At 41.1% G+C, this 14,677-nt stretch overlaps 1 protein-coding gene across 1 annotated transcript in view; it reads right to left on the minus strand.

The window, feature by feature from the left end:
• GALNT12 (polypeptide N-acetylgalactosaminyltransferase 12) overlaps positions 1-14,677 on the minus strand; it is an 86,455-nt gene that overhangs the window by 12,416 nt on the left and 59,362 nt on the right. Inside the window, exons 7-8 of the mRNA XM_024195107.3 lie at positions 13,273-13,404; positions 2,659-2,772 (exon numbers count right to left, since the gene is read on the minus strand). Of these exons, the coding sequence (XP_024050875.1) occupies positions 2,659-2,772; positions 13,273-13,404 (246 nt within the window). The remainder of the gene's footprint in view (positions 1-2,658; positions 2,773-13,272; positions 13,405-14,677) is intronic.

Consider the following 14,677-nt stretch of genomic DNA (forward strand, 5'->3'; position numbering starts at 1 on the left):
CTCCAGACTGAAAAAACTGGGTTTGTTCAATCTTCCCTCATAGGTCATGTTTTCTAGATCTTTAATAATTTTTGTTGCTCTTATCTGGACTTTCTCCAATTCAGCCACATCTTTCCTGAAATCTTGTGTCCAGAACTGGACAGAATACTCCAGCTGAGCCTAATCAGTGTGATCTCTCACCACTGATTCTTAACCATACTGAGAAAGGCACTGGACTTTTGAGGGTTTGAACATGAAGGCCAGCTACAACCTGTCACTGACAAAGCTTCCCAGACTGGAAGTGGTGTTCAGCCTGCTTTCAGACTTGCATCCAAGCAGATTTGGCTCCTACCACTCCAAACAATAATGGATCAGCTACTGCAGCCAACACTGGCCTCATCTTCTTTCCCCAATGAGTCCAAATATCTTCCTTCTATACACCCCTCAGACTGATGCCACCCTTATAACTTTTAGCCCAGTGGTTAGGGTAATTACTTGGAATGTGGGAGATCTGGGTTCAATTTCCCCCTCTGGCTGCTTGGAAAAGAGATTTGAACTTGGAACTCCCATGTTGCAAAAGAGTGTCCTAGCCACAGGTCTATGGGATATTCTGGAGCGGACTCCTAACCTCCTCTGTTAATGCTGTTCCATTTTTATAAATTAAGTAGTCATTGGAGCAAGGACTTTAACTTGGGAGTCCCACACCCTTGTGCAACACTAGCAAATTCTGGTGACATCTTCTATGAGTGCCCCCATGTTTTGGAGCAGGGCATTGAAATTTGGCAGGGGGTGGCCTGTCTGTCAGGGATGTGCCTTTTACTATTCCTGTTGACTGCATAGGAAGACTGGGAGCTGGTGGGGGGGGTGTTATATTGTGATATCTTCACAATAGAATGGGAGTTAATTTTCTATTTCTAATAAAAAAAAAAAAGAATTACAAATTGTCGTCCTGTCACAATAACCTTTTAAAAGCAGGAAAATAAATAGTTCTCTCTATTGGTTTTGCTCTTGTACCCTGATTTTTTTTTTTCTATTGGAACAAATCTGAAATTAATGTTTTTGTTGAAATTCTTTCATTAGAATATGAAAATATCCTAAAAAGGAACAGAAACCCCTGAGTGTAAAATTACTGGATGAGTGCCTTTTGGAGTTCATCCATTCCTATGGATGTGATTAGCTCCGATGTCAATCCATGGAAGTAGTCACTTCTTCCTAACAAGAAGCTAGCTGACTAAATTATCTGTTTATCTATTTCATTAATCATCTCACTGAACTACTCATTTGAAACAGCGTGTTGGGGGAGGAGGACTGAATTGTGGAACAAGGAAAGGATGACATTTAGTGTGCTTAAAATCTAAGATATGCTTAACCTCACCCAAATCCCTTGGCTTTATGATGTATAACTACACCCCCACCCTTCATCTGTCTTTGTCTTCAGGGCAGGGACTGTTTCCTGTGTTTAGAAAGTACCCACACATTTTGGCCTCTGCTGCAATCTAAACAACCAATACTATTAAATACTAACACTGATAATACAGCTACTAATAATAAATCTTACCGCCATATGATAAATCATGGCAGGAACAACTCTGTTCTCAATTAAATTCAATGGAAGCTTGGAATACCTTTTTTCCCCCCCAAAAAGAAGGTAAAATGGATTCTGTATTGAAAGTTTCCCTTTGAAGATAGCTTTGCTCACACCCCTTTATATTTTAAGTTTCTTCATAGTCTGACAGTTTCCAGAAGTTTACAAAGATGACTGGTAAACTGCATGACCCTCCTCAACTCTGGGGCTCCTCTGAAACTATTTATCCTTGTCCCTGTTCACCACCCCAAACCCAGCCACCTGCCCAAGTTTTCTAGTCCCTCCTGCCATACACTTACACTCCTCTGCCTCTCAACCACACACCTAGATATTTGACCACCACTTCCACTATGGGCACGCCGTACCTCTTCTGGCTCATTCCAGGACTAAGGACATACCAGGATGGCTGATACACCAATACATCAGAAAGAGTGCTGGCATGTGGAGGCACCAATCAGTCCTCAGAGTTATGTGAAACCCCAGCATTAAAAGGCTACTTACTCAAATATCTTAAGTTATTACAGTCCTGGAGCCCTGCAACACTTTCAGAAGGTTAAGGTCTCATGACTGTATGTAAATAGATTAAAATTGTACACAAAACTAAAGCCATTTTTGTACTTGGTATTTCAAACCATGAGAAGTATGGTGAGGCTAACAGGCTTCAAACCAAGAACGCAAAAACCAAAGCTGAGAAAGGATCAGATTCTAAGGGAGTTTAGAAGAAACACCTTTTACCCAGGAAGGCAATTAATATGTATATATTTTAAAAAGTTAGACAAGTATTCAGATGAGAACACATTTTAAAAGGTACAATTGCTTGACAGATGTGGGGAGACTTAGATGGGTCAACATGGCCTAGTTATCTTCCAAATGCAACTTAGAACTGTGAAAACCTGACTTGTTTTCTATGGGGCACAAGAAAGTTAACAGAATCTCATGGAGGACACAAAAATAGGAATGGTGCTGACAAAGATCACATTGCAGTGGCCACATGTCCCCTCAGAAATACTGTGGAGCATTTTTACTTTGTATCATACATCCTAAGACAGTTAATCATAACACTCATCATAACTACAGTAAAAAACAAATCTTACCTGATTTTGTCCCATGCCGTGGCATGGATATAATATGATTCTGTGCCCTGTTACTTCATGCTCATTTGGAGGATTATAATCAAAGCAGTAATTTGCCATTCCTCTATTTTTCAGCTAAATAAGAAAAAAAGAACAAATTAAAGCATCAGCCTGAAGTAAATACATTTGTGTCACTTCATACCCCATGTTGTTTTATAGGCTTCCCACTCGCAGTTCTGAACCCTGGTAGAGCTGGTTTCACTGAATCAGGGCCTGGCAACAATAGACCTGATAGAGGTGACTTTGTAAACTGAACCTGATAATAATGGACCAGAGTAGACCTCGTGCAGCTGGCTTTGCTGAACCAGAACCTGGCAGCAGCAGACCTGGTGGCAGCAACTTTGACAGATTGGATTGGAGCAGACCGGCTATTGCTGACTTGATTGGACTGGGCCATGCCTGGCAGAAGTGTATGGGAGGCACTCACTTGGGTTGCCACATAGTCTAACTGGATTCTTGAGTCAGGTTTAGGTAAATGGGGACTGTATCTGAACAGTAATTTGGGCCCCCAGCAAACTAGTCAATTAACCACTGAGCCCAGGAAATCTGCCATATATCCATAGTTCTTTTTCTCTTTTTGTTCATTTAATTTTTTGTTTTTTAAATAGAGATTTATTTCAATTTGAAAAATGAAAGAACTCTCGTGTGCTTTCAGAGTAGAGAAAAAACCCTGTGAAGGCAACTAGTGTTTAGGATTTAAGTTCCTAAAACCTGCATGTGGATACAATTTCAATGGTGACTTGAACCAAATGTTTTTATTTTTATTTTTAAAGGTATGACTAGTCATGTTGAACTCAGCCTTTCTTACTGCTATTGCCACTTGCAGAAAGATTACATTGTTGTTTTTTTATTAAATATTCCACAGGAAAATCAATAAGATCTTCCAATTAATAAAAATATCCAAGATAAACAAAAGTTACTTGAAAATTAGTTGAACCAGGGCATAATGATTTAAAAATGTATACATGCTTTGCACACTCACATATTATCCACTTAAACGAATGTTGAAACAAAACAACTTCTGTAAATAAACATTAAAGCTAAATGCCTCTTTTACCTGAATCCTACTATGTCGAATATAAAAGAATAAAACAGGCAGGGTTAGTATCCCTGTGACTATTGAAGGTGTAATTTTGCTTCTTAAGTATTAGGTGATAATTATATCCATAGTTTCCAATGCAGAGAATGAATAGACATGAATAAATTAGGACAAATCAAAGTAAAACAAGTGAAAGGGTATTCCACAAATATTTTTCTTTACTTTTGTTTTCCTCCACTTTTACCTACTACCCAATCTCCTCTTTCCACTTTTTTTGGATCCATTTGCACTGTAATACTTTTAGCTTCAAGAACACTCCTTACACACCCTTCTCCAGATGTTTATCACCATTCTGGTGAGTGCATTAACACCACTAATCAACATGTGACTAAACAATAAGAGTGATTTTGAATTCTGATGATCTCTATCTGAGCAGCTGTAAACCTTGCAGTTTAGTGGTGCTTTCCAGAGCTAAAGGAAGTCTCCCTGGCTTCCTTTTTATTATAGAGTGGCTTGGATTGAAGGCAGTTGCATTAGAACCTCTTCTATCCCTTTTGTAAATTATGGTTTGACCAAGAGAAATTTTAATTTACATTTAACACCGGTAAAGGGCTACATACAAAAATAGAAAAGTAAAATTGAGCAAAGCTTGAAACAACTCTATAAATTACAACCTTCCCCCCAACACTTGCACCCAATACCTATAATTTCTGATATGAAGGAATATCAGATTTGTTATGCTGAATTATAAATGACAATTTTCTTACATAAACTAAAATCATAAATGGGTTTCGCTTGCCTTTAATTGACTTCAGAGTTACTCATTAGTATGCTCAGAAATCTAATTGTGTTGCCACACTAGCCATTTATTCCAATGGGAAGATCAACTGAGTCAAATATTCACCCCAGCTGTCACTCCCCAGATGACTGCTCCAAGCAAAGAAGTCACCAAGAGTGCTCCACTAGCATCTGACCAGCATAAATATTCTCTTGACTATACTCCATTAAACATCACAATGATTATCTCCCCATTTAAGTTAGCAATACAATATTATTGACTTTTAGGCACAACACTATTTTGTGTCTGTGCATAAGTTAACTACAAACCAAATTACTGCACACAGATACAACTCTTTCTTTGTATGCTGTAGACATAAAGGAGAAGAAAATTTAAAACAGGGTTCTGAAACTGAAAACTCAAAAAAGAAAACACTATAAAAGATGCCTAATTACCTCAAATTTCAATTCAGAACAACTTTTTATATATTTATGCTCCATCATTCTGTCATCTCATCTTTGTGTCCCCTACACACACTTTTGTTGTGCAGACAAACTACTAACATGTAGTGTCAGTATTTCAGCCTGACTATAACTGGATCGCTTATTTTGCGAATTCCAGAATTTTCTAATGTCATGTTACAGCCATAAAGTAGGCCTTTTAGAGATCTAAGAACCTTATATATGGGTACAACCAGGTACTAAGCACCTAAATGATTCAAGATGCACCTGCAGATATTTGCACCCATAAACTGCAGGTTTAAAAATCTGGTCCTGAAACCATTTATGCATGAATTCACCAGTCTCTTGTTCCAAGGAAGGAACAGATGAGAGAGGGTTTGTGAAAACACTATCTTCTCCCATTAACTGATGAAGACAGTTTGTTTTGCGCTGACAAAAATAGTACCATAATAGTATCCATTCATTCATGTACTCTCTCTTAATATTTTTTTCCAACACGTATCAAACAAGCTTAAATCATGCAAGAAGAGCTAAAGTAAGAGTATAAACAGAAACTTAGTATGGGATTTTAAATGTGTCTGTGACTTACCTTAATATTTTAGTAGAATGCTGCATTAAAGAAAATAAGAACAAGAAAATATTTGTTCTCCTTATGAAGCGTTTAGTTCATCTCATAAAAGTTGTCATTAATTCTGTCTATGCAGGATTTCTGATTGTTTCTTTGCCTACATAATTTTTTTTCTTCCATGCTGTGTATTCTGTAACCACAGTTTGTCACCATTCCCTTTGGAGGTTGGGGATAGGTAATTTAAACTGCAATTGTTAAAACATTCTGAAATATTAGGAACCATTTCTGACAGGAAGACAGGATAGAATTTTCAAAAAGTGCTCAACATTGGCTCATTGTTACTTGGAGAGGAGTTAGACTTCCAACAACTAGTGCTTTTGAAAATCCCCCTCCTAAAATCATAGGCTAACTGTGTTTGTGCCCTTCCACTTCCTCAAAGCCTAACAGATTTCAAAGAAGTGGGGATGGAGGGCGAGGTCTCTTGTCTGGATCTGTATTAACAACCTATTCAAGAGCTTCATTTACAGATGAATAACCTTTTTGTTGCCTTTTGATATTATCACTACAGATCCAAAAAAAAAAGCAGTGATAAACACCAAGGATGTAGGACAGAAGCAGCTCTCTTACCTAAAGAATGACTGGAAGTCTGCTTTCCTGAACTGGACATCAGACCTCAAGGTGAGATCAACAGTAATGCTGGGCAAAGGTATGGACTGAGCGCCAAGCGTTGGCTCTGCAAATCTCTATGACACGGATTTTCTGAAGGCATACCTATGACACAGAGACCCCTGGGCAAAGGGTCCCCTGTTCTTTGCAAACATCTCTCACCTCAGACCTGACAAACTCACTATACCAAACAAATATTACAGGATATTTATCCATAAAGGGCAACATGTGAAGTATCTACAGAAAGCTTGTAACTAAAATTAGTCACCAGGGTAATATTTCTCAGTGATGGCCCACTCCAGGAAGAGGGAGTTGTCACCCCTGCCTAGTCAGCTGGTGAGGCAAGGCAAGGTTCTGTTGTCTACCCTTGCCATATCCCAGAGCAAGCAATGAAAACCATCTCAGACAACAGCAAACAATTGAAACCATTTGGACATGAAAAGGGACATTATAGCAGGCAGGAGATCACCCTGGCGATGAATAAAGACAAAACACTGTTTTAGTATAACAGAATGTAGAGAAAGGCACTCTGGGTCCATTCACTGAGGAAACCCCTTAAGGAATGTGGGGTTTTCATGAACATTTGTATTCTGGTTCTTGCACAACCAGTCGGCTCTGCAAACAAATGAACTTTGTGGAGAAAACCTATTTGTTAGATAGGAAAGGTAACTATTGATAAGTGTACACCAGTGTTCCCTCAAATTTTGTATGTCAATGTGCGGAATGAATTTTATTATGTGCACCAATATGGAGGTGATATGAGGTGGGGGTGGGACCGAGAGGTTCGGAGTGTGGGAGGGGGCTCAGAGCTGAGGCAGAGAGTTGGGGTGGGATTGGGGATGAGGGGATTGGGGTGCAGGAGGGGACTCAAGGCTAGGGCAGCAGGTTGGGGTGTGTGGGCTCTGGCTGGGGGTGAGGAGTTCAGGGTGCAGGAGGGGGTTCAGGGCTAGGACAGAGGATTGGGGTGTGGGGGGAGGGGTTAGGACTCTGGCTGAGGTGCAGGCTGCCCTGAGGCTGCTGCGGGGAGAGAGGACTCCCCCCAGCCCTCCCTCACTGCGGCAGCTCTGGCGGGGCTGAGCTGGGGGAAGGGCAGCTCCAGAGGGCCTGGGGCAGGCCCACGGAGGGGCTCCTCTCCCTGGCAGCTCCAGAGGGGCTGGGCCAGGCCGGGGGACCTGTGCAGCCCTAAATAGCCTGCGATGTGGGAGGGGATGCAGGGTGTGGGAGGGGGTGTGGTGTGCAGGAAGGGGCTCAGGGCAAGGGGTTCGGGTGCAGGTAGTGTGCAGGGTGTAGGAGGGGGCTCAGGGCAGGGGGTTGGGGGTGTGGGTCCTGGCCCTGCGCCGCTTACCTTGAGTGGCTCCAGGGTGGCAGTGGCACACAGCAGGACTAAGGCAGGCTCCCACCTGCCCTGGCCCCACGCAACTCCCGGAAGTGGCTGGCATGTCCGGCAGTGGCTCCTGGGGGTGGGGTGGGGCAGGTGGCTCCGTCGCACTCTGCCCTCGCCTGCAGGTACCACCCCCAAAGCTCCCATTGGCCATGGTTCCCTGTTCCTGGCTAATGGGAGCTGTGGGAGGCGGTGCATGGAGCCCTCTGCCCCTCCCCCCCCCCGGGGCCGCAAGGACGTAGTGCCGGCCACTTCCGGGAGTGGCGCAGGGCCAGGGCAGGCAGGGAGCCTGCCTTAGCCCTGCTGCACCAAGGGGCTGGCAATCCCGCGATTGAAAAGCTCTGACGAGCTCAATTGAAAGCCCTGACAAGCTGGATCCGGCACACAGGCTGTAGTTTTCCCTCCCCTGAGTTAAATCTTTATTTTTTCTTATAATATAAAACAAAAGTAGGTTTATTTAAGTGCTCACAAGTGATGTGACTTACAGGAGTGGTGATGGAAAGTAAAAAAGGTAAAATGGGGTATAGTGCACCTTTGGGTGCAGAAAGGATGTTGAATTTATGTGAGTAGCCAGTTTCAGGGGCTGGATAGCACAAGGGAACGGTTCAAAAGGACTTGGAGATTGGGGTGCACTTATTGTTAACTTGCAAGGCGAAGTCAGGGCTGGCATAGCCCTGGGAAGAGTTCTTGAGCTGCTGAAAGGCTGGTGGTGTCAGGTGGCTAACACTCAGCTACCACAAGAAAGGCTCCCTCTTGCTGGAGGCAAGGGGTAACAAGGTGACTCACAGTCTGGGTGCCTCGAGAACCATCACAATACTCTAGAAGCAGACTTGGGACTTGTAAAAGGCACCTTGAGACCTCCAAGGGCTTATGTGCTTACTAACTCCTATTCAAAAAATTATATATCTTAATTCACTTAGCTCCAGGTTGGGAGGGGATCTCATTCTATAAGCCTGTCACCACAAACTACGAATTAACTTGATTTACAAAATCACATTGTTACTATCTTAATAGAACAAACTCTTGGTGTGTATAATGTGTTCCTTGACTTCTCCTAGCAAGGAATCTGGTTTGAGGAGGAAAACCTGACAAATTTAAATTCTCTAGATTATTACTATAGATAGAATTTAGAACAAAGTCCTGAAGATCAAATAATCAAAGTCATGCTAAAGAAAGCCTTACAGTGACTGGCAATCTTGTTGAACTTTATTTTGAAAACTGACCTTTTGTGGATTTGATTTAGACTGTTTTGAATTTGCCCAAGATTGCCTTGCTTTTGAGTAAAGATTGTTTGGGATGATATACCCTACTGGAATGCTCCAGAAGAACTACTACATACACAATCTGTAAATTTTTCATGAATTATAGTATAAAACCCAGATTAACCTGGAAAAAGAAACTAGTGCTTTTCTTCATTTTTTGTCAGGTTTCTTTTATTTAGTATGGTTTGATTTCTTTGTCTTGTTTTATTTTCCATTCAAAGTTAAAAAGTTTAATGGCATCTTGGTTTTCAACCAGGAACCCTGGCCATTCATAGGTTTGGTTTTGCCTGCTCATCTGATGCTTTTTATACCAGTTACTGTCATTGGGGAATGTGAGGGAAGAGACTTAATCCACTAACAGGACCTAGCCTCCATTCCAGTCTTTCTGAATGGACCAGGAATTAGGCTTACTACAGAAAGAATTACGACTTTGGTCTCAAACTGAAAACAACTACTATCAACCTATGCTTAAAAGAATGCTCCTATTCTCCCCCCCACCACCTTTCCTTTTCCTGTCTTCTATTTTATATGTGTGCGCACATTTGGTTGCAGAAACTGACCTTAAAAAGCAGTCAGTTTTGTCAGTAAACTGAGAAAGTTTTGCTTGTAAGTAAATTGAGAAAGATTTGGTTGTAAGATCACTAGCATTTACCTCATGTAAGAAACATGATTAAAAAACAAAGCTCATTTTTGTAACTTGCAGTTTTTCCTGCATGCTTAGTTTAACAGTGTGGGAAGGTTACCATCACATACATTTATTGAGAAATTATGCCTGAGATCATTAAAAAGAACCCTAAAACACAGCATTTACTGGAGTCAGCCACGTAGCAACAGTTCGCAATAATTAATACCATTTTTGTTGTTAGTTGAATTTCTTCATTAGTTAGTTCCATTAGAATTTTACTGAATCTCATAACAATTTATTTTCAAATTGCCCATTATATTTTTGGTTATACTTTTTTCTCAGATTTTGTTTCACCTTCACCTGTTAATGAGAGAGAGAGACTGGTATCTTCTGTCATGCAGATCAATGCAGACAAATGATTTGGCTTCTTTGCAAGCTCTTTAACCTTTGACCAATCCTTTCACTTGTTTCTAGTCTAGCAGAACAAGATTTTCTTCTTCTGAAATATTTAAAGAATTTATGATCTTTGTATATGTGGCTATTTGTTCTTTAACATTTTTATTATCAGTCTATCTATGGCCTTGATCCTGCAGAACTCTGAAGTTAATGGGAGTTTTGTATGAAAGAGGATAGTAGCAATAGAGGTAGTACAGACTCTCAAAGTGAGGTTCTGTTTTGAAAAGGGACTGGAGTTGCAGGATTTAACAATTACTATCTCAATGGTTTTGATCAAATGTGCTCATTTTACCAGAAAAAAAGCTATTTTTTCCCGTTCTGCAACTCAAACCTGTGCTCTCCAATAGTTTTGCATGAATCTGGAAGGAATGGATGAGACTGCTTTAGACTGACTGCATTCTTTCCTTATTCAGAGGTCCCAAAGGATTGTATTGTACAATTGGTGATCAACTACAAGTGCACTTTCATATGGGGTACTGTAAGGTTCTAATTTATCACCTCTTTTGTTCAGTATGTAATGGGTCTGTGTGACACTCTGTATCTTGGGGGAACACCATGCACCCCCATGCCCATCCTTATAATATGATTGTGTTGTATCCAATGCAAAGTTTGTCATGTTGGGTGTCTTCAGAAGGCTCATGATGCACTGAGTGTTGTTGTAGTAATGTTATAGGTTGTAATTTCATGTATATAGTTATGAGGCTGAAAATGTGTCCCCATGGCTTAAAACAAGCCCAGGCAAAACTCTCCAGGAACAGAGGGGCAGTTCACACCTCATCAGGGCATGTATGGGACAAACCCAGCCCAGCCTCACAGGAACAAAGGACACTGGCCTAGACAGCAACAAAGGATCTGTTGGACTCTCGAGTGAGTCACCCCCCCTTCCCTTGGTCAGTTTGGGACTACGATGAGGTAATGCTCACCTGACCCTGAAGGGGCGGGGGGGCAAAGCCAAGAGGGAAGAAAGAACATGATAAAAGGGAGAGACGTTTGCCATGCTCTTCCTCTCTCTCCCACCACCACCAAGCGACTGAAGCGCTGATCAAAGGGGAGAGCCTGACTAAAGGACAACCAGCCAGCCTGTGGTGAGAAGCATCTAAGTTTGTAAGGGCACTGAAAGTGTTAAGATCAGCTTAGAATGTGTTTTGCTCTTAATTCATTTGACCAAATCTGACTTGTTGTGCTTATAATCACTTAAAATCTCTCTTGTAGTTAATTTGTTTATTCTACCTGAAGCAGTGCATTTGGTTTGAAGCATGTCAGAAACTCCCCTTGGGATAACAAGCCTGGTATATATCAATTTGTTTGTTAAATTGACGAACTCCTATAAGCTTGTAGAATCCAGCGGGCATAACCGGACACTGCAAGACGGAGGTTCCTACGGTTGTGTCTGGGACGGGAGATACTGGCTGGTGTCATTCAGTTGCACAATCCAAGCAGCAGCTGGCCAAAAGTGCTCACTCATGTAGCTGGGACCAGCTTATATGCCAGAGGCTGTGCATGAACATCCTGGGAGTGGGGGTTCTCACAGCAGAGCAGGGTAAGGCTGGCTCCTGGAGCTGAGGATTGGAGTGGCCTAGCAGAACACCGGTCCAGATAACACCAGGGGAATGTCACAGTCTGTTAGGGGAGTGAATGAGGAGACTTGCGCTATGGTGTTTTCCATATGTTATGTACATGGACAACACACAGCTTTATTTCTCCACTGAGAAAAATCCAGTAGAGGCAGTTAAGTGACTAATCCAGCACTTGGCAGTATTAAAGCATGCTGGGTCAGTCTGGCTCAGTCAGGACAAGACTGAGGTGATGTTGGTTGCCTGAGATTAAAAACCAGAAGTGTCAGAACTTGCTCTAGGAAGGGCCCGAGATTATAAACTTGGGGTAACCACAGCTACACTTATAAGACCAGGTGACATATAGGATCATTTACTCGTCTGAGCCTGGCCAGAAGGGTACAGCTTTATCTTTCAGATGTGGCTTTTGCTACCATCATCCATGTCTTTGTCCTCTCAGAATAAGATTATTTCAATGCATCTTAAATTTATTTGTAAGATGCAACTGGTGCAAAAGGTGGCTGTCCAACTGGTAACTGAGGGTACATTTACACTGCAAAAAACAGGAAAAAAAAAAGTGGCAGTGAGTCTCAAGGTTTGGGAAACCAACTCAGGTTTGCACTACAGGGCTAAAAATAACCCTGCAGACATGCCTGCTTGGGTTGCAGCCTGGGCTCTGAGACCCCCCCCCTCTCTTTGGGGTGGGCGGGAATGTCTACACTACTATTTTTTTAGCCTGCAACATGAGCCCTAAGAGTCAGTCAGTTGATCTGGGTTCTGAGACCTGCTGCTGCAGGGTTGTTGGGTTTTTTGCAGTGTAGATGTACCCCTGAGTGTCTTAGACAGCACATGACACCTGTGCTCAGGGATCTGCATTGGTCAACAATTACCTACTGGATAAACTTTCAAATGTTAGTTTTGACATATAAAGTCCCAAAAGGTCTGGGACCAGAATATCTGAAGGATGACTACCGCCCACCGCTCCCCATGACAGAGCACCACAGTTGTGATCACTGGAGGTGCTCATGCTTGACATAACAGAGAGGGGACAGCTGGCTGAACATTCTCCATAAAGCCCCCAGGACTTTGGAATACCTTCCTTAAACTGACCCGAAACAGTTCAGATTTGTCAGCTTTGATGGCCCTTTTGAGGGAGTTCAGAAACTGAGGTGCTATTTGGTGTACTGGATTATTAGCATTTTTTACATTAAGAATTGCTGCTTAGTAGAAGGAGTGATGCTAACTAAGATGTGTATTACTGATAACCAGCAGCATGCTCAGCTGATTGGTGTGGGTGCTTTATATTGCTACAAACAAAAAATAAAATTCTAAAAAAAAATCATTAGTAGGAAAAAGTTATTTCCTGACTATTAGTCTAATCTCAATTGTGTGTTCATATATGTTTAAAAGCACTTTATTCCTGTTTTCAAGTTCAAAACTAAAAACATATCCCAAAATTTCAATAAATGCTTTTTCCTTATCTGTAATGTTTTAAGAAATGTTGAAAGCCATACTCACTAACCCCATTAGCCCACTTAAGACTTAATTTTGAGCTGCAATTTATGGCAGGTTTTGGTTTTAACCATACTATTTTACTTTATATTAAATTTCTAATACCCACCAAATTTTAGTGTCTACCAAGTCTAATTAAATTCTACCAAAATCAATATTTTCTGGAATAAAAATACCAGGTACATCTTTATCTTCCATATCTTAACTAATAAAAGAGAGGAGAGAGTGACTTAGGAAGACACTTTCCAGAAAACCAATGAAGCATGTTGCCTACCATTCCAAAGAAGCCAGCTCTGTCTTCAGGTACATGAAGTTCAGGGTAAATATTCTCCAAGAACCATTTGAAGTCTTTACATCTGAGATTCTCTCGAAGCAGCCTCCTTTCTGTCACATCTCCATAGGGCTCCTACAATAAAATAAAATACAATAGAAGAATAAGAACAGGTGCTTTCTGTTAGATTAGCAACATACACTATTAGGAAACTGATCCTGCAGTGCTTTCCAGGAAAAAAACCTCCCATTACTTGGCCCTGGATTTGGTTTCATTATTATTAAATTTCTTAATATTTTAACAACAATGCTTTCAAACACAGTGCAAATTGAATTCTTTAAAAAAAAAATCTGTTTAAAGTGAGAACACAGAGCCTTAACTGTTAATTTGCTACTTTGACTGGATATTTTAAAGTCTCAATAACAGTGCATGAATTTAAGTTAAGAGTGCTAAATTATTCTCCCCATCCATTTGCAAAATCCTCTCTAAAGACATCATTAAACTTAAATGTGTTTAAAAGTTTGGAAATTCTCAGTTAAGGTTGCCTTTGAACTTACATCTTGTAAATTAGTAAATTCAATAAAAGAAAACTAAGTTTAAAAATGGAACCTTAAATCTGCTAAAGAAAGCCACCACTCAAACTTTTCACTTGCTACAGATTCAAATAGAGCTCACAATTTCTTCAAATATGCCTTCAAAATCCACTTCTTTCCATAGTCCAAGGGTTCTCAACCTGTGGTCACAACCTCATTTGCAATCCCCAAGTTTCCCAGAGGCCACCTTCCTTTTCCTCTGCCCCTTTCTTATCCTTACTTTTGTTTTAATGAAAGTTTCTAGCCTCTCCTTCCATCCTTTCCACAGATAAGACAGAGTCTGGGAGGTGTATGAAATTACTTTGTCCTCTGCAGACAAAAGGCAAAGTCCCTACACACATCTGAGGAGTACCACATCACCTCTTGCCTACTCATGTGTGAAATACAGGTAAGTGGATACTTGATTGATGTGAAAGTAAGATACTACCTTAAGAATAAATATTGGGTAAAGTCTCATGAATATTTTATCCTTCTGGAAAACTGTATGGTGAAGGGTGTCAGCCAGGAACCCTCCTAACTCCCCTATTCTTCTGGCAGACATGATTACAACTAGAACTGTTACCTTTATGGAAAGGTGTATCAAAAAGCAAGATGCCAGAGGCTCAAGTACTGCCCTTGTCTGAGTTGATAAAACCAGGTTCAAGATTTGGTTGATACAAGATTTGGAGGGAAGACTCTAACCAAGCCTTTCAGGAAGCGAGATGAGGTAAAAACTGGATGGCGATCCCAAGGAGAGAACGTCTAGTATTCACTTGTCCATAGTGTTCTCTGTCCAGGCTGACAGGTAGTGGGAGAGTCTTCCTCCAAAAGGGTAG

The sequence above is a fragment of the Terrapene carolina genome, unplaced genomic scaffold (genome assembly GCF_002925995.2).
Source record: "Terrapene carolina triunguis isolate 2854851 unplaced genomic scaffold, T_m_triunguis-2.0 Scaffold613, whole genome shotgun sequence".
In the NCBI taxonomy this organism is placed as follows: Eukaryota; Metazoa; Chordata; order Testudines; family Emydidae; genus Terrapene; species Terrapene triunguis.